Here is a 20,582-nt window from a genome sequence, read left to right as displayed (position 1 = left end):
ACTAGCCCATCTATGAATTCCGACTAGCGTTGGACTAGCGGAAACGTACATTCATCCATCACATTCATTCATGGTTATGGAAAGCGAGTAGACATGCCAAACACTCGTAAACACGTAGCACATAACATTTAGCATGCTCGACTAGATGCAAGGCCCTAACAAAGCAAATTAACATGTAACAACTAAGCAGGCAAGACACATAAGGCAATTAAAGCCCTAACTATTACATTTGCTAGCTAGGCACACGTCTTCGATAGGTCTTCATCGAATGCTCCTCCAATCCCTATCTATTACAAGCCAAGAGGTGTACACATACCCCATAATGAATACCTTAGACAAAGGGGGAAAGGGAAAATGGACAAGAAAGCTCGCCAAGCCCTATCTATTACAAGCCAAGAGGTGTACACATACCCCATAAAGAATAACTTAAATAAAAGCAAAAGTAAATGACATAAATAAAAGAAATTAAAGAAAGGCTAGGAAAGCAAAGTAGACATGCAATTCACACTTAGCACGTTGGATCACATAGGAGAAATGAAAATCAAGGAGATAGAGGTTACCTCCCTTGCAATTTGGAGTCCAAATGAAAGAAAAATGGCTTCAAAACAATAAAACGGTCAAGGTACCACTTTATTTGGGAAAATTAAATAAAATAAGCAAACACAAGCTCACTTGGTCATAAAGCCCTTAAAGTCATGAATGAAGTGCAATTGAAACAAAGCATGGTAGTCAATTGAAACAAACAAGCAATGAAGTTGTAAAACTAAAAGCTATCAAGGGTCAAATTGAGGAAATCATTCAATTGATTGGGCCATAACAGGACAAGGGGAGACTTGGGGGGTCAAAGTGAAAATTCCAAAACATATTTTCATGCAAAACATGCAGCTACGTGACTTATGCTTCTACCATTCTTTCTGCAATTTTAACCATTCTTTCGCTCCTGACCATCTCGCACAACAGCAGGAAAACATGAAACAGAAAACATGCCGTCTCAATCAGAAGATACAATCCAGCTCTCTAGCATCAAGAACATGAGCTAAACCTCCCAAACTGTGTGGTAAACCCAACTTCCGGGACATGAGTGTACAAAGCAGGAGAAAAGAAAGAAAAGAAACTTAAAATCTGCTGCAACTTTGCCACATTTCTGCTGTAAAGTTGCAGCTCAAGGTGCACTATGCTCGCCATGAATGCGCACTTAGACAAGCAAACAAGGGAATTCGAGGGTAGAGAGGAACTGAAACATGCATTTTTCAGAACTTTATGCAGCCTAGTCGAAGCTCTCCTCTTCACAAGAGCTTCTGCAACTCTCAGATGCAATGTACAAACATTTTCAGCAAGACAACACAACAAACGCCTGCAAACAAATTCTGGGCAACGTTTTTACTGGCAGACTCTCTTTAAAGCATCAGATTTGAACAACAAATCAGGTGATGAACCAAAGCCAAAGAGCAGGAACATAGCTAATCCCAAAGACAGAAATAATCAGATTCACAAGATCATTAAACAAATTTGGATGTGTGAGCTTGAGACAGGGAGAGGGAAGTGAAAAACGCAGCTCCTATCAATCAGTGCTGCGACAAAATTCTGCTTCAACCTTGCAATTCAACCCACGCTGATATTATATGAAAGGAGGTCAACTAAAACTTATTTTGTTTGCGGGTTAGAAATCTCACAAACCTTCAAATCCCCTTTGTTAATACAATCCAGGTACACAATTAACATCAAACCAGATTTTGTTCAATCAAGACTTCCACCCATTTTATTATCAAGCATGCTTATCCAGAGAATCAAACTCCAAGCAAACAGCCAAAAACTCAACATTTACTTTGCTTAACATCGAAGCCCAAACACAAACGGCAAGAAACAACAAAACAACAGCCAAAGAAACATCAAAACAGACTTGTCTTTAATTTTAAGCCATTTTCTGTGCTTGCTTATTCAACTACGCAAAGACTGATTGTAACATTGAGCAGAAACTTATGGATGGTACACACAATCAAACGCCAAGCAACTCAAATTTCATATAGACCACGGGCTTCAACAACCCAACAAAAAGAAAGATTCTGTGCGCAGGGCTGCAACTATTATGTTTGAACACAAAAAGAAATCCAGCCGAAGAGAGCTTGCAAATCTGGAAAATTTTTACAACCTTCCTTCGGCAAATTTAGGGTTGAACATCAACTAAATGAAGCTAGGAATGACTCCTATACCCTGTGTTTCATGAGTGACAACAACACAAGCTCTAAGCACAGCGATGTAAAACTAGTACCCGGGTTATCCATTTACACAAAGAGAGGGAACATCATATCGGGAGAACAAGCTAGATTTCCAGAATTTTCAACATGTCTACATTTATCTTGAGTAAAACGGATTACCTTTGTCGCCTATAGGGTTGAGAAGTACGAACCCGAACTGAAAGAAGAGAGTTCTGCCCCAGGAAAGCCAGCGTTGGAGGAACCTCGACTTGGAGCTCAGACTTTGCCGTTCCTTCGTTTCATTGCCCGTAGCTTTCTAACCCGTGACCCTCCTTTTTGGTTTCTTTCCTTTTGCTCCGGCTTGACCGCTTTCTCTCTCGCGCTTAGGTTCTCTCAGAAACCCCAACTGCTACTGGATTCTCCTTCCCCTTCTAATCTCCCTCAGCCCAGATTCTAGCCGTCCCTTTCGTTTTTCTTTTCCTTTCATGGACGGCCGCCGCTCTCTATCCTCCAAACTCTCTTCTTTTGTTTAGTCCGAACCCTCTCCCAAAACCTCCCTTTTGGTTCAGCCCTCAAGCTCTCGTTGGTTCCTTCCTCTCCAGCTCTTCCCGTAACCTTTTCTTTTCTCAGCCTCTTTGCTTCCTTCCGTCACCCCCTTTCTCTCGGACTTTTGTTCCCATTTTCCTCTCCAACTCCCCCTTTGCGGCTACTGCTTTCTTTTTTCTATTTATACGGAACCTCCCTCACCCTAAAATCTTCAGTCCTTCTTCTGCAATTTGCAGCCAGGGGCTGCCCCAAAGTCCTCTTGCAAGCTGCGACCAAAACGCAGCTTGCGTGCCGCGGTTCTCATTCATTTTTTTCTTTTTCCCTTTTTTCAAAACTATTATGAAACAAAATAATAACAATAACCAAAACAGAAACTAAAACTTATTTTTGCGAGTGATTTTTCCTTTTCGATAAATTCTACGCTAAAACTTTAAAAGAAACTAAAAAGTGAGTAAAATTTTAACACGACAAATAAAAAAACTAAAAATGAAATTACACCAAAAATTTGGTGTCTACACTGTCTTCAGTTAAAGAAATTCGGCAGGTGGTTTATTCGATGTCGAATGACAGGGCTCCGGGACCTGATGGCTTTGGGGTAGGTTTTTATCAAGCGTGCTAGGACATCATTGGTCATGATCTCGTTCAATCTATTCAAGATTACTTTAAGGGCAGTCAGCAGCCACGGGGCTTTACCAGCACTAGCATTGTTCTCATCCCGAAGGTGGAGGGGGCGGCCTGTTGGAGGGATTTTAGACCCATCAGCCTCTGCAAGGTGAGCTCAAAAATAATTTCTAAGCTTGTTACAAATAGACTGAATCCTTTGCTGCCGAAACTGATCTCACCATGGCAGTCGGGGTTTGTTCCCGGGAGGAGTATCTGTGACAATATCTTGCTGGCGCAAGAGCTTGCCTTCGATTTGAATAGACGCCTGGAGGCACCGAACTTAATGTTGAAGTTGGACATGGAGAACGCTTATGATTGGGTAGAATGGGACTTCCTTATCTTCATGCTGCGTCAATTCGGGTTCCAAGAATGGAGTATAGATCTGCTGTTTCGAACTTTCTCTAACTCATGGTTTTCTATGTTAATTAATGGGATCCCTTATGGATTCTTCAAGTCATCTAGGGGGGTTCGGCAGGGGGATCCGTTGTCACCAACATTATTCTTACTTGTGGTAGAGTTCATGGGCCGTGGTATTCACAACCTGTACCTCCGGGATGTCAGGAGATACTATATTTCTGCTGGCACTCGTATCCCTTATTTGGCTTTTGCTGATGATATCCTGGTTTTTGCGCGTGGTTCAAGGGATTGTTTGGATGCTCTAGCAACTTTTTTCCACTTATATGAGGCATACTCCGGCCAGTGGATCAATAGCAATAAGAGTTTTTTCCTCATCAACAATCAAGCCACAGAGGAACAGGTTTCTTTGGTCTCTGCAACACTAGGATTCCAGTGTCAGGGTTTCCCATTTACATACTTGGGAGCCCCAATTTCCCAAGGAAGGGTAACTTGTCTTCTGTTCAATGGCATTCTATCCAAGATGAGGGATCGACTGTTTCATTGGAGCTCTAAATTATTGTCTACAAGTGGTAAGATAATCCTTCTATGACATGTTCTATCCTCGATCCCCATGTTTTTGCTACAGGTGTTGCACCCTCCTGGAGCGGTTTTTGGGCGGTTGGATAAAATTTGCAATTCTTTCCTTTGGGATCACAATGGGGAGAGCAAGTGTGTCCATTGGGTGGCCTGGTATAAACTTTGTTACCCGCTTGAGGAGGACGGGCTAGGATTCCGCTCATTTTCTGACGTTTTTAAGGCATTTGCATGCAAGCTCTGGTGGAGATTGTGCTTAAACAATTCAGTGTGGTCGTCTTTTATGCATGCTAAGTACATCAAAGGTGTGCATCCATCCCAGGCAGTGGTCCCTAGACCCCCAGCCTCCTAGCACCAATTGGTGAATATCCGTCATTTCGCTGAGAGCAATATCCGTTGGTGCCTAGGAAACGGATTCGTTGACTTCTGGTACGATAGATGGCTAGGGGATACGCCACTAGCCACTGAGCTATAGGTGGATAACCCTCCACATATGCTGGTGGTAGAGTTTTATTCGAACACGGGTTGGAACATCGATAAGCTCAAGCAATGGGTCCCGAATCACGTGATTGCACATATTGGTCAGCGGTAGCTGTTTCTATGGCATGTGGATGACATGGTTTGGATTCCCTCTGCTTCTGGGCTCTTTACCACTAAATCTGCTTGGGAATGTTTTCGACACAGCAGAAATCCCTCAAACCTATATCGCCTAATTTGGAATAATATTCTCCTACTCAAAGTCTCCTTTTTTGCCTGGCGTGCTCTGCACAATTGGCTACCTCTGGACGTTACTCTAAGGAAAAGGGGTGTAGTGCTGGCTTCTCGTTGCCATTACTGTCGGCAGGAGGAGTCGAGCAATCATCTGTTTCTTCATGGACTGGTTGCGTCAAGAGTGTGGGAGCACTTTGAAAGACGATTTAGCATCTTGGATGTGGTGCACTACTCACTATCCTCGGTGTGGTTGTCATGGTCTGATTCCCTATCATCAGGCTAGGAGGACCACATTCGTACAGTCGTGCTAGCTTTGATATTATGTTTTTTATGGAAGCTAAGAAATCGAGCCCGGTTCGAAAATCTCGCATTCAATGCTCAATAGGTCATTGTCATGATTAATGGATTCATTGACCTGTTGGGGGCCGCTAGGGTTCTTAAAGCCCCACACTTCAGATGGGATAGCGACGACCCATGGGCTGTTTGGGTCGGCTGACGAGCAAGGCGAGTTGAATGTCGGGGTATTTCCTGGCAGTGACCTCATCCGCACTATTATAAGCACAACATGGATGCCAGTGTTCAACAAAGGCACGCATTGGGAGGAGGCCTCCTTCGCAATACGGATGTGAACCTGGTTTTCGCCTTTTACAAGGAATTCAGCGAGTCAAATGCTTTGATGGCTGAAAGTCTGTCATTGATGCATGGTCTTTTATTACGCTTGGAAAGACAAGTCCAAAACTTGCTGGTAGAGGTAAACTCAGAGACTCTTGTTCGCTTACTCCTTTCTAGGGTGGTAGGCAAATGGCCACTCTTTAATGTTCTTAGAAGAATACGTGGTCTGCTTTCGGACTCCTCTTCATCAATAAGGCATGTTTATAGGGAAGTTAATAGTACAGCGGACAAGCTGGCCAGGCAGGTCTGCGGCTGCCGCACGATAATTTCTCTCCCTCCTACCTACATCTTCCTGAGTCGGTTAGAACATCGCAACTTCTAGATCGCAGGGAATTCCCGCATGTTCGTCTATGCACGGGTCTGTAACTTTATCATTTATATTAATATAACTGAGGGGCTGGCACCCCCTCCCTGTGAATGAGGTTTTTGCTGAAAAAAAAAGCTTTGGCAGCTCCGCAATTCTTGACTTCAATTTTTTTTTTTGCTTCCCTAGTTGGTCGAAAGGACAACCTTTGGAATGGTTACAGTCGCCAGCCATGCACTGGCGACTTCCTCCCTTGCTTTTTTTTTTTTTTTCCTTTTGTCCTATTCGGTTGGCCAAAAGGCAAACCTTTTCATGTCGCCAGTAGGTGCTGGCGGCTTTGCCTTCACACACCAAATTTTCTGCCTTGCGTTTCAGCAACGGCGCATAACAGCGGCGGCGGGGCCGCTGCTCCAACCCTCTCTTCTCCCTTTTTTTTAACAGAATGAAGATTTCAATTCCATCCTATCCCATAGCTAAAATTTAGCACCCTATTCCTATCGATCCAAATATAAATCTTCCTAAATTTCCTCTACAAGCCTAAATATATCATCATGCATATATACACGAAATTTTCAAAATAATTCATGGAATTAAATAGACTTAAGAGAAAAAGAATTTTAGTGTGCACTCGGAACTTACAGGTCTAGGCTTTTAATTGTCTGTTTGTTCGATGGCGACGTCCTCTTCTTCTCCTCTACTCTTAGTTGATTCTTGCTCTAGGGGAGGCAGATGAAAGAAAGGTAGGGATGGTGTTATTTTTTTTCTCTCTATTGTTTTGATAAAACTCTAAACCCTAGCACTACCCACTAGTAGGTGATTTAGATAAGAGTCTTAGTTTATTATGAACACTTATCCCCTTACTAACCCCTAACAAGTCCTTTACCCTATCCTACTAATAAATTACTATTATCATTATTATGTTTACCCATAGTAATTTTTCTACTTTTTTTAATTGGGAAAAACAAAATAATAAACACATGTGCTAGAACGTGGGTTTTACACTCAACCATGTGGTTGGTTAGGAGTGGCCACAGTACTTAAGTCAGGGGGAGGCTGGCCCTAATAGAGGGAGTGACACAATAAAGCATTAAAGCATTCTACTGCTTTGTATCTATTAAAGCATACTCAATAATGACTTATCTCGCTACTATCTTGAGACCATGTTTTAGACAATGTTTCCAGCTTTTCTTCCAGTTGTTCAGCCCATTGAAAGACATGAAGAAAATGAAAAAGCAAAAAGTAATTGTAGGCCTGATGTAGTAACAACTATCCAATAAGAGCTACTTATGGTCCTTCCGAATGACAATTCCCATGGATGTGCTTAGAGTCATGGTATCCTGTCAGTCTTCCATGCTTTGTTCCAGTGATGAGTTTCTTTCTTTCCTTAGTTTAATTACCTGATACATTACACTTCAATACAAATAACACATGCATGATGGAAATTTTTCTTGATCACTAAAGATATGATCTACCACCAGTAAAACAAAGTTTGAGGGCCAATATGATTACTTGCCACCAAAAAACACAAAATTCAATCACTCCATTTACATCAAGGTGACAATTAAATGATGAAGGATCTTTGCCTCAGAACAAACTCTTCCCGACAAAGAAGTAATAGATAGGCTTTCGTCTTATCTCTCTTACTCCTTTCAATAAGAAGCCAAGCCTCTGTTTAACTTTATGAACAAGATAAATGAATTTAAAAAGAAACTGCCAACACAATTCTCCAATATACAATAACATAGCTATCATTGGAAATTGTCATGTTTGCCATGAAAATAATGAATTATGAGTCCAATTTCAATGCATTACCAAGTTAACAATACTTTTATCTTTGGATAGGGATTACCAACAATTACTTTTCATCGAAATGCATTGATAGAATAATGAAACAAATAGTGCAATCTTAGTAGAGTAGTTTGTGCATACCAATTGGTTGGTTGCCTACTGCTTATACTAGTCAGTATATCTCTCTAAAGAATTATTGGGAATCTCCCTCCTATATTTGGCTTTCATCATACTAAAAAAGTACCAAAATATTGTAAATAAAGCTATCTTTAAAGTAGTACATTTTGAGTATTGCTCAACTTGGAAGAAGATAAAATAATGCCCATACCACCCCTTCCTGCTTTTCTGCCTCATAGTAGTTGCAATAAGAAACCACCTGTCCTCTCATCATTTTTTTGATGATGGACCAAGACATTGCCTGAAACAACCAAGGGCTCCACCTAAAAAATGACATGAGATGTAATAAAAGAATTTTTATTCTTTTTATCCTTTTATTGCCATGTGCAACGCAATGCATATGGGAGAGCACGCAAAAACATATTGTTTTTTAACAAAAGCATGGAAGAATTTTCCACCTCAAAATACAACAAGAATTTTTCAAGAACCTTACCAGCAAAATTCAAAATTGCAAGGCAGTGGGCAAGTCATGTGCATGCTGTAACATCCCAAATATTAGGAGGTTGTTTGTGAAGAAACTATTAAAGTGTATTTCTTTGGGTTTGATTTAAAACCTATTTTTGTTTTAAAAAGACTAGAAACCCTAATATTGTAGCCAAAAACCCTAGTTTACTTGTGACTAACCGGTTTACCTAAATCTCTCATATTTTAATTGAAACCCTAATTTTAATTACTGGAATTGGAAAATTCCTCACGTTTTCTTAAAAATTTCCTTTTATTTAAAAATTATTATTTATTAAAGCCCTCCTATCCAATTATTCCATAATAAGTGCAAATGAATCTAGAAAATAGGGTTTTACACTTCGGTTTCAAGATTTGAGCAAAATTAGGGTTTCGCGATTTTTCCGCCGGATGAATTTTCGGTACTGGCCAAGGATCAATTTGATGATTAAAAGTGACTTTTAAGTGAGAAATAATATGTGACTAGTAGCAATGATATAAGGTTAGTGAATGGGAAGTAAAAACCCTAGTACGTGTGTTTTTAAGAAAAACGGCGCGAACCGGCGGGCCCCGCGCATTACCGGTTGAACGCACCACTTTCTTACCCTACAAGCTCATTGATAATTGAGCAAAATATCTTCTTATATTACAGCTAAGGGGACCGAAATTTGTGGCTTATAAGCAAGGGAAAGAAAGAGAAAAATGAGTGGCCAAGATTAGGCCAAGTGTTGGGCAATTTGTGGACATCATTAGTTCTAATCTTTTGGCTTTATTATAAGATAAACTTAGCCTCATTTCTCTTCATATTTCTGCCTAAGAGCCGAGAGGGAGAGGGAAGAAAACACCAAGGGAAATTTCTTCATTTCATCTTCAAATCCAACAATTTAGTGAGAAAATAAACAAAGTAAACCGATTAAACTTGTTCCTAAGTGACTAGGTGGTGATTTGTGGTAAGCTTTGGAAGGAGGAAGCTTGGGCTACTCTTTGTGATCTCTATTCAAGGTAAGAGAGTTTATCTCTCCAAGTTTTACTTCTAATCTTGTTAAATTAAGCCTAGTAACTTGATTTTATGGTGAGATTATGGATGATGAGCATGTTTTAGTAGTTTTCCCCAATTTATTTGATGCACTAGGGCTTATGGAAATTCTGCCCAAATGGTTGTATGATGTTTATATGATGCAATTGAGGTTTCATATGGTGTTGTGGTAGTGATTGGACCAAGAAATTAAGGAAAGATTCACTAGAAACTCAAAATTTCCAAAAATCTGGAAAATGGTCCCAACATTCTGTCCGAATTTTTATCTATATGTTAGAGGCTGTTTTGGCCTTAGGTCAAAGAATAAAAGTTGTAGAGAATGGCATTTTATAGGTGCCTACAAAATTTCAACTCAATTGGAGCAACGTAGGACGTGGAAAGTCCAAAATACCCCTACTGTTCTAAGTATTTCCCAGCAGTCCGTTTCTTCAGTTCAGTCCAGTTTATCACGATTTTTGACCAGGATCCATTCTGTTTTAGCTCTGGGCCAAAACATGAAAGTTGTAGTGTTCTGAAGTAGATTTAAAATGCCTCAAAGAAAACTTGATTCGGACTTGTGTACACTGAGTTATGTCCATTACAGTGTTCTGCGTTTAAACAGCCGGTGAATTGGTTTCTGGTTTAGTAGTCTGAGATTTTGACTAAGTTACATTAGGAAATGGACTACGTGACCTTCATGAATGTTGTAGCTTTGTGTCTTAGCTTCGAAACGGCATAGGTTTCGCCTTAATCCGATAAGCGTAGCCTCGGACAAGTTATTTCCGCTTGTATACATCAAATCTGTCTTGTGCCACATTGAATTTCTGCACTTGTACTTGATGCGGTTCTTGTTGTTATGATATTGTGAGCCTATGGAACGGCTCTTGACATAAATTGCTGATATGTATGTTGTTGGGCTGTTGTTGAAGAAAAATAATGAAGCCTAAATGGCTGGAAAATTAGGTAAACACAAAGGGCATGCTGCCCAAATTTACGCTCGAGGACTATATAAATACACTTGCGACTTGGGTCGAGTTGATATGAATAGTACTTGAACCATCTAGGGTACTTGAGTCTTCTTGTTCGAGGTATATAAGTAAGGACTTGGCCGAACTTGTACCCTTGAGAAATGAAATAATGATTGCTCAAAGTACGTTTTCCCTTGTACTTTCGACTCGCATGACCATTTCAAGTATAAATGTTACAAAGTTTTATCATTTAAAAAGTGAGCGAGTATCTCACGAGTATTCTCCAAGTGAATTTCAATTTCTTGATTCTTATTGAACGAAACGTCTAAGTTTCGAACTCTAGTCATGTTTCAAAGTTCTCAAATTGAGTTTTATCGCAGATTTGGACTCCGAACTCGGAGTATAACCTGAAAGTGGCCAGTAGCACTATATCTTTTGGGTGAGTGCTTTCAAATACCGAATTGAACTTGATACGTGACCAATCTGATTACATGTTATATACGTGAATTGTAAGGGCAAGAGTGTACTTTATCGCACTTGCCCTTACGTGATATACTTTTTTATTGTTGCAATTGACTTGATATACTTGTTTATGGTGCGCGCACTTCCTGGAATTCCAGAAACCGTGTGGCGAGTTACTCTAGTCGAGCCGGCAAGGGCTTGGTCGATTGGGTAACGAACCCTGGGTCTCTTGTATTGTCGAGTGGAGTGATATCTCCTCGACTAATGGGTATACTCGAGTATTACCACCCGTGTTTATTGAGGATTTTGGGCCCAGCTGGGGGTTTGAACGGTGGACGGAGAGTCGTGTAAGTGGTGTTCTACTGGATTGGTTACTTACTTGAAAGTTGACGGAGTGTCAACTACTACGGGATCAAGCTTCTGGTAATGCCATGGGAATTTGGCTCCTGAGAGTCATCCGTATCCTTATACTTTGGAGTGATTATTGTTTTTTTTGGATTATTGTTTCTTTTGAAAAATTTCTACATTCGCTCATTTTAAGATTGCTACTTGACATGTTACTGTTCACATTTATGAACTCTTTATACTCGTTACTTTGCTATATCGAAAACTCGTACTTATAAATAATGGTCAATTTGCTATTTGGAACCTCACTGGGCTTTTAGCTCATTCCACTCCATTTGTTTTCCTTTCAGGGGTACGAGCGAGGTGTGAGATATGTAAAGTCTAGCATAGACTAGTTGTTTGATTTTTTTGACTTGTACTCGCGCTATTTCTCGGATGGAACATGTTGTACTGGGATTGTATACGTTTTGAACTAGTTTGATGTATTAAGACTTTGTACCTTGATTCCTATCAATGTAAATTATAAGCTTGAATTGTGAATGTTATTTATGGTTCATGGATGTGTGTACATGACTCGATTGAGATAGTGAGTGAGTCCTGGCGAGAACTGGGCAGGCGGTCCGCCGAACCCTTTGGTACGCCTTAGGGGGAGGTGGGGTCGTCACAGATGGTATCAGAGCTCCTATTGAGCTCGTGCCGGGAGAGGGTTCTCGGACTGTGGGGATTGACTTGTTAAGTATGGAACAATTGTCTATTGTTGGGGACCTTAGATATGTATGTTGGGTAGGAATCTCTAATAGGGTGATTTGCTCTTGAGCCTGGCCAGCTTGAGTGGTGAATTATCATATTTTTGGATTCTTGTCCCCGAATACCAAAGAGTGACATCTTTACGCTCAGTTGAGATCTCGTGTAATATTCGGATAAGTTTGGATGGTGAAAGCAAAGGCACAGGGAATACGAATAGTCTGGACTTGAAAAATATTGAAGATATTTATGGGATTTGGGATCCTTCTTATTCACGTGTTTCGAGCCTTGATTAAGTGTAGTGCCTGAGCGATACCTAGGGTTAATGCTCTATAAGTTATGTGACTTGTTTTGATCGAATGTGTTGTATTGCCTTGTTTTATGATTTAGAGGGGTTTATGATTTGCAATATTCTGTTTTATGTTGTTTATATTTATATAGTTACTTAGTGGTTATATTCTATCATTAATTAGTTGGTTATATTGCTATAGTTGGTTAGCTGCGAAACATGGAGGATAAAAGAAGTCGGACCAAGAAAGCTAACCGAGAACGCGGTTCTAGGCGAGGCCGTGAGGGTGAACAAGTACAGGAACCGGTGCCTGAACCGAGAGAGGAGAGGGAGGCAGCGGTTGAGCAGCAACCTGAACCCCAGACTGTCGGGGGAGATCAGGTGGCTACTGCCATTCAACAGATGACTAATATTCTGGCTCGGTTAGTGGAACAACAGGGTCAAGTCCCTGTAAACCAACCTAGAGACCCTGATATGGGGCAGGATAGAGCTTTGGAGAGATTCCAAAAGTTCTCCCCACCCAAGTTTTTAGGAGGGCCAGACCCGTATGAGGCTGAGAAATGGCTGGAGGCCATGATAAATATCTTTGCTGCCCTAAACTATACTGAGGAGAGACAAGTCCAATTTGTTGTATTTCAGTTTGAGGGGCCAGCTAGGGCTTGGTGGAATGTAGTGAGGGCCAAGTGGGAGAGAGAGGGAACTGCCTGGACTTGGCTAAATTTTGCACGGGACTTCAACGAAAAATACCTTCCACCCATCGTCCAGGAGAAGAGAGAGGACGAATTCATTAAACTCCGTCAGGGGATGTTGAGTGTAACTGAGTATGAGACTCAGTTTACAAAGTTGTCCAAATTTGCTCCTGAACTGATAGCTACGGAGCCGAGAAAAGTACGGAGGTTTATACAAGGACTGAATGTGGAATTACAAGAAGCCTTAGCAGCGGTCCAAATTAATACTTTCACGGAGGTTCTGGAGAAAGCCTTGAGGATAGAGACTGCTAGGGCACAAGTGAGAGCTTTCCATGCAAAAAGAAGAGGTGCGCCTGGTGGAAGTCAAAGGCAAGGACAAAGTGATTTTGATATGCCACCTTCTAAGATAAGCTGAGGAGATAGTAGTGAGAAAATTTCAGGGATATCTAAGGAAAGTACTCCAAGAGGAGCTTCGCGTGGCTGGGGTCAAGCAAGAGGTGCCTCACAAGGAGGTCAGACCTCAACCCCTCAAGTACCTTGCGGGTACTGTGGGAAGGCCAATCACGTGGAGAGTGATTGTTGGCGAAAGGCGGGAAAATGTTTATGGTGTGGTAGCACCGAACACCAGCTTGCAACCTGTCCCCGTAGATCACGCCTAAACCCTGAACAAGCAAGTGTAGGAGGGACTAAGCCAAGAGTGCCAGCTAGAGCGTATGCCTTGAACCAACAGGCAGTACCTGAACCAACAAAGATAGTAGAAGGTACGATTCGTGATTTCTATTGTTTCTTTAAGTTTTGGCTATAGTGAGACCTGAGAGCCGGAAATGAATATATAAGGAAAGTACCCTACGTTATTCGAAGTGCATGTATGAATTTCGAGGTCGAAATTCTTTTAAGGGGGAGAGAATGTGAGGACTCGCAAATTCCTTCACGTTTTTCTTCAAAAATCCTTTTATTTGAAAAATATTATTTATTAAAGCCCTCCTATCCAAATTATTTCACATTAAGTGTAGATGAATCTAGAAAATAGGGTTTTACACTTCGGTTTCAAGATTTGAGCAAAATTAGGGTTTCGCGATTTTTCGCCGGATGAATTTTCGGTACTGGCCAAGGATCAATTTGATGATTAAAAGTGACTTTTAAGTGAGAAATAATATGTGACTAGTAGCAATGATATAAGGTTAGTGAATGGGAAGTAAAAACCCTAGTACGTGTGTTTTTAAGAAAAACGGCGCGAACCGGCGGGCCCCGCGCATTACCGGTTGAACGCACCACTTTCTTACCCTACAAGCTCATTGATAATTGAGCAAAATATCTTCTTATATTACAGCTAAGGGGACCGAAATTTGTGGCTTATAAGCAAGGGAAAGAAAGAGAAAAATGAGTGGCCAAGATTAGGCCAAGTGTTGGGCAATTTGTGGACATCATTAGTTCTAATCTTTTGGCTTTATTATAAGATAAACTTAGCCTCATTTCTCTTCATATTTCTGCCTAAGAGCCGAGAGGGAGAGGGAAGAAAACACCAAGGGAAATTTCTTCATTTCATCTTCAAATCCAACAATTTAGTGAGAAAATAAACAAAGTAAACCGATTAAACTTGTTCCTAAGTGACTAGGTGGTGATTTGTGGTAAGCTTTGGAAGGAGGAAGCTTGGGCTACTCTTTGTGATCTCTATTCAAGGTAAGAGAGTTTATCTCTCCAAGTTTTACTTCTAATCTTGTTAAATTAAGCCTAGTAACTTGATTTTATGGTGAGATTATGGATGATGAGCATGTTTTAGTAGTTTTCCCCAATTTATTTGATGCACTAGGGCTTATGGAAATTCTGCCCAAATGGTTGTATGATGTTTATATGATGCAATTGAGGTTTCATATGGTGTTGTGGTAGTGATTGGACCAAGAAATTAAGGAAAGATTCACTAGAAACTCAAAATTTCCAAAAATCTGGAAAATGGTCCCAACATTCTGTCCGAATTTTTATCTATATGTTAGAGGCTGTTTTGGCCTTAGGTCAAAGAATAAAAGTTGTAGAGAATGGCATTTTATAGGTGCCTACAAAATTTCAACTCAATTGGAGCAACGTAGGACGTGGAAAGTCCAAAATACCCCTACTGTTCTAAGTATTTCCCAGCAGTCCGTTTCTTCAGTTCAGTCCAGTTTATCACGATTTTTGACCAGGATCCATTCTGTTTTAGCTCTGGGCCAAAACATGAAAGTTGTAGTGTTCTGAAGTAGATTTAAAATGCCTCAAAGAAAACTTGATTCGGACTTGTGTACACTGAGTTATGTCCATTACAGTGTTCTGCGTTTAAACAGCCGGTGAATTGGTTTCTGGTTTAGTAGTCTGAGATTTTGACTAAGTTACATTAGGAAATGGACTACGTGACCTTCATGAATGTTGTAGCTTTGTGTCTTAGCTTCGAAACGGCATAGGTTTCGCCTTAATCCGATAAGCGTAGCCTCGGACAAGTTATTTCCGCTTGTATACATCAAATCTGTCTTGTGCCACATTGAATTTCTGCACTTGTACTTGATGCGGTTCTTGTTGTTATGATATTGTGAGCCTATGGAACGGCTCTTGACATAAATTGCTGATATGTATGTTGTTGGGCTGTTGTTGAAGAAAAATAATGAAGCCTAAATGGCTGGAAAATTAGGTAAACACAAAGGGCATGCTGCCCAAATTTACGCTCGAGGACTATATAAATACACTTGCGACTTGGGTCGAGTTGATATGAATAGTACTTGAACCATCTAGGGTACTTGAGTCTTCTTGTTCGAGGTATATAAGTAAGGATTTGGCCGAACTTGTACCCTTGAGAAATGAAATAATGATTGCTCAAAGTACGTTTTCCCTTGTACTTTCGACTCGCATGACCATTTCAAGTATAAATGTTACAAAGTTTTATCATTTAAAAAGTGAGCGAGTATCTCACGAGTATTCTCCAAGTGAATTTCAATTTCTTGATTCTTATTGAACGAAACGTCTAAGTTTCGAACTCTAGTCATGTTTCAAAGTTCTCAAATTGAGTTTTATCGCAGATTTGGACTCCGAACTCGGAGTATAACCTGAAAGTGACCAGTAGCACTATATCTTTTGGGTGAGTGCTTTCAAATACCGAATTGAACTTGATACTTGAACTTGATACGTGACCAATCTGATTACATGTTATATACGTGAATTGTAAGGGCAAGAGTGTACTTTATCGCACTTGCCCTTACGTGATATACTTGTTTATTGTTGCAATTGACTTGATATACTTGTTTATGGTGCGCGCACTTCCTGGAATTCCAGAAACCCTGTGGCGAGTTACTCTAGTCGAGCCGGCAAGGGCTTGGTCGATTGGGTAACGAACCCTGGGTCTCTTGTATTGTCGAGTGGAGTGATATCTCCTCGACTAATGGGTATACTCGAGTATTACCACCCGTGTTTATTGAGGATTTTGGGCCCAGCTGGGGGTTTGAACGGTGGACGGAGAGTCGTGTAAGTGGTGTTCTACTGGATTGGTTACTTACTTGAAAGTTGACGGAGTGTCAACTACTACGGGATCAAGCTTCTGGTAATGCCATGGGAATTTGGCTCCTGAGAGTCATCCGTATCCTTATACTTTGGAGTGATTATTGTTTTTTTTGGATTATTGTTTCTTTTGAAAAATTTCTACATTCGCTCATTTTAAGATTGCTACTTGACATGTTACTGTTCACATTTATGAACTCTTTATACTCGTTACTTTGCTATATCGAAAACTCGTACTTATAAATAATGGTCAATTTGCTATTTGGAACCTCACTGGGCTTTTAGCTCATTCCACTCCATTTGTTTTCCTTTCAGGGGTACGAGCGAGGTGTGAGATATGTAAAGTCTAGCATAGACTAGTTGTTTGATTTTTGACTTGTACTCGCGCTATTTCTCGGATGGAACATGTTGTACTGGGATTGTATACGTTTTGAACTAGTTTGATGTATTAAGACTTTGTACCTCGATTCCTATCAATGTAAATTATAAGTTTGAATTGTGAATATTATTTATGGTTCATGGACGTGGGTATATGATTCGATTGAGATAGTGAGTGAGTCCTGGCGAGAGCTGGGCAGGCGGTCCGCCGAACCCTTTGGTACGCCTTAAGGGGAGGTGGGGTCGTCACACATGCAACCTTGATTCTTCTCAATTGGACGTTTTGATGCGAAATATGGGCTGTATATGGGTTTGCTTATGGGCCATGTTTCAACCTTCAAGTAGTTCAATTTTTATTAGTAGTTTAGCAATTTATTTTCAATATTTTTAATTAATTTGATAGGAATAAACTCGGTCCAAGATCTCATGTTGAGTTGGACCTGAATTAGTTGTCAAATCCATTGGTCAATTGGGTCATTTATTAGTTATTTCCTTGTGTAATAATTGACCAGCAATAAGCTTCTTAATTGGGCCGTGAGTTAGTTGATTTAGGTTTTATATCTTGTAAGGTTATAAATATAGCCCCTTGCAACATTTTTTTATAGCCAAGTAATTCCTCTTTATGAAGTTTCTTGATGGAATTTGAGTTTTTTTGAACTATAGCAAGTATTTAGCTTGATACTTGTGGTGTTCAAGGCAAGATGATCACATCATCTTTTTCTTTCAATCCACTAGGTTTCTGTGATGACCTCACCTCTCCCTAAGGTGAACCAAAGGATTCGGCGGCTGCCTGCCCAACTCTCGTCAGGATTCAAGCACTAGCTAAACAACAAGTCCTTTCAAAATAAAAGTAACATTTACATGGTCTATACAAAAGATCCCTGGCTGTATACAGTAGATTGTGATCGATACAATCTTAAAATATGCTACTAGCTCAACTTACAAAAGTTGAGTTCCCAACTTACCAAAACAAAACTAAAAGATGGTGCAAATAAGCTACGGCAAAAGATTCCGACAAGACCTGGCCCTTCTTATTCACTCGCCCAGGTGCTCGCTCCCTGTAAAGAAAACAAATCTAAATGGTGAGCTTTCGCCCCGTAAGGTTCCAAGAAAGTCATGCAACAATAATATCATATTCACGCCACATAACCATAGTTCACAACCATAATGCAAGTACACGTCGGGTACCTGACAATTAAGAATTTACATTACCATATAAAAGGATATGGGACTCTCATGAGCATATTCAAGCAGCCTGATCAAAATTCCGTTGACACTCCGTCAACATTTTTCTCAAAATACTAACAAATATTTCACCACTTCACGTCATTCTCCAACCACCGTTCAACTCCCTACCGGGCCCGCACGTCAAAATTTAAGAAGGGTAATACTCGAGTATACTAGTTCAAGTTCAAGAGTTCAAGTACAAGTTCAAGTTCATGTGACAAGTGATAAGACCCATGGTTCGTCAATCGTGCCCACCAAGCCCTTGCCGACTCAACCCGACCAACTAGCCAATGGGGTTTGGAGCCCCAAGCACGCAAGAAAGTCGATGGAATAACCATCCAATTGACCAACAAGTCAAGTACAAGCAAAGCAATTCATCTCATATCAATGTCAAGTCACAAAGGAGCAAGTATGATAAAGTACATTCTCGTCCCAATATTAACAGTTCAAGAGTAACAAGAACAAGGATTTCAAGCCAGCAAACATGTCATTCAAGTAAGACAGATTACATGTAAGCACTTCACATGCACTTAGAACACTCACCACGGCAACAAGTTCAAGTATTCACCTCGGGTGCACTGCCGACCTCACTTCCCCGTCCTAAAATCACATATATAAAGTGCCATGAGATCCACTACACCAAGTCACATTATTCAAAATAAAATCAAGCTCAAAATGGTTCAACAACTACAACTTAAAGTTGGAAATGAAAGTAAGGACAGTTTTAGGAAAATAGAATTTTTCTAGTTTTATGCGACGCTATTTGAAAAGTCATATCTCAAGCTTCTTAAGTCCAAAGTTTATAAACTTTATACCATTGGAAAATAGACTCAAAGAGTTACAATTTCTTAGAAGACACCTTTGTAAGATTCTGTCCACAAGTCAGTCAAAATCCAATCTCAAACTGCTGCTTTATCCAGAAGAAAGACAGAGCAGGTATGAAAATTCAGTCAATTTTGGAAAATCATAGATATTCATAGAAATTGAGAAAAATTCTGAAATTTTTACGGTAGAAAGTACTCTGAATCTAGTTTCAAACGTAATAAGAAGAACTTAATTTGGAGTTTTCTACAGCAAGATATGACAGATTTTCCAAAACTGCTTAGAGTCTCCTGTGGAAAATTTCCAGCCATGGTTTTTGGCCAAAAGGTGAGGTTTAAGCCACTTAAAATGCATTATTTTAATCCAATTTCAGCACACACTTGTAGACTAAAGTAGTATAAAGTATTTTGACCAAAAATCAAGCCTAGAATCATGATAAAAATTTCAAAATCGAGGCTGTAACTTCAGCCCTTCCATTCGGTCAGCAACCAGAAATTTTACTTCCAAGTTTTCTAACTTTCCTCCAACTAATTGTCCCAAGTTTAACCAACCATGCTTAGCAAATCCATAAAGTTTCATCTCTAACATAACCATAGATACATATGCTGCCATAATCACAACAAGAAACCACCATAATCATACCATAATCATAGGCATAATCAAACCCTAGAACTCAAGTATGAAAGATAAGCATCATCAACTTGAAAACTCCCAAGATTCACCACCAAATCGTGTTTTTAGCCAACAATCAACCTTATTTTCAACATAAGACATAGAAAGAAGGTTAATCTAGCATTTTACCTCTTTTGCTTTCCAACCAAGATGAATTTCCAACCACCAAATCTTCTCCTCTCCAAGTTTAGGCCAAGATGGATGAAACCCCCAAGTTATCTCCTTCCTTTTCCCTCAAAATTCAAGCAAGATTGAAGCTAAAATTAAGTGAAAATTTTCTCCCTTTTCTTTCCCTAACTCACAGCCTTCTCTCTCCCTTTTTCGTAAGTTTGTTTTGTTTGGTTTTTAAGGCAAGAAAGGAAAAATTAAATGGTAGGAAAGCTTAGTCACAGGTCAAAGAAAAAAGCTTGGCTCTGTGACGCCTCCACTTCTCCCAAGGGCGAACTCAAGGGTATCGGCGGGACGCCTACCCAACTCTCGCCGGAACTCACTACAATTCATAATTCAAAACTAGGAATACTTCAAATAACTTCAATATATATATTTAAAGTACTCCAAACACTTCATACTTACAATTAGTTAGCCTTCAAGCTTAAATACAACCCAACGGAATATGTACTATAGTCATCTACTATAATACAACTTAAAGTCTCCAAAAGGAAACCACTTAGTACTGTAACGGCCCCACCTCCCCCTTAGGCAAACCAGAGGGTTTGGCGGGTCGCCTGCCCAACTCTCACCGGGACTCAGTCGTTCCTTAATCAAATTCGAAATAAAACCACAAGAATTCATATAGCAAAAATCAAAAACTTAAAGCGAAACTTATATACATTGACAAACCCAAACGGAAGTGTAAAGATCGAATATACAAAGGTTCTCAATCCTTCATACGTCTAGCCTGTGCCAAGCACAAGGCGAGAACCACTACAAAAGAAACAAAAGAAACAAAAGAAACAAAAGAACTAAACTGGCTAGTCTGTGCTCTCATTCTGCTCGCCGTCCCCTGTTAAGGAAAACAAAACTAAAGG

The 20,582-nt window shown here is 40.1% G+C and overlaps 1 protein-coding gene across 1 annotated transcript; it reads left to right on the top strand.

The window, feature by feature from the left end:
• The first annotated feature begins 5,610 nt into the window (after positions 1-5,610).
• On the top strand, positions 5,611-6,039 carry LOC113755747. Its single transcript, XM_027299654.1, has one exon. It carries the CDS (start codon positions 5,611-5,613, stop codon positions 6,037-6,039), a length of 429 nt encoding a protein of 142 aa, XP_027155455.1.
• Positions 6,040-20,582: the final 14,543 nt, after the last annotated feature.

The sequence above is a fragment of the Coffea eugenioides genome, unplaced genomic scaffold, assembly GCF_003713205.1.
Source record: "Coffea eugenioides isolate CCC68of unplaced genomic scaffold, Ceug_1.0 ScVebR1_168;HRSCAF=679, whole genome shotgun sequence".
NCBI classification, from domain to species: Eukaryota; Viridiplantae; Streptophyta; class Magnoliopsida; order Gentianales; family Rubiaceae; genus Coffea; species Coffea eugenioides.
Note: the sequence above shows the minus strand (reverse complement) of the source record. Positions and strands in the feature narration are given on the sequence as shown.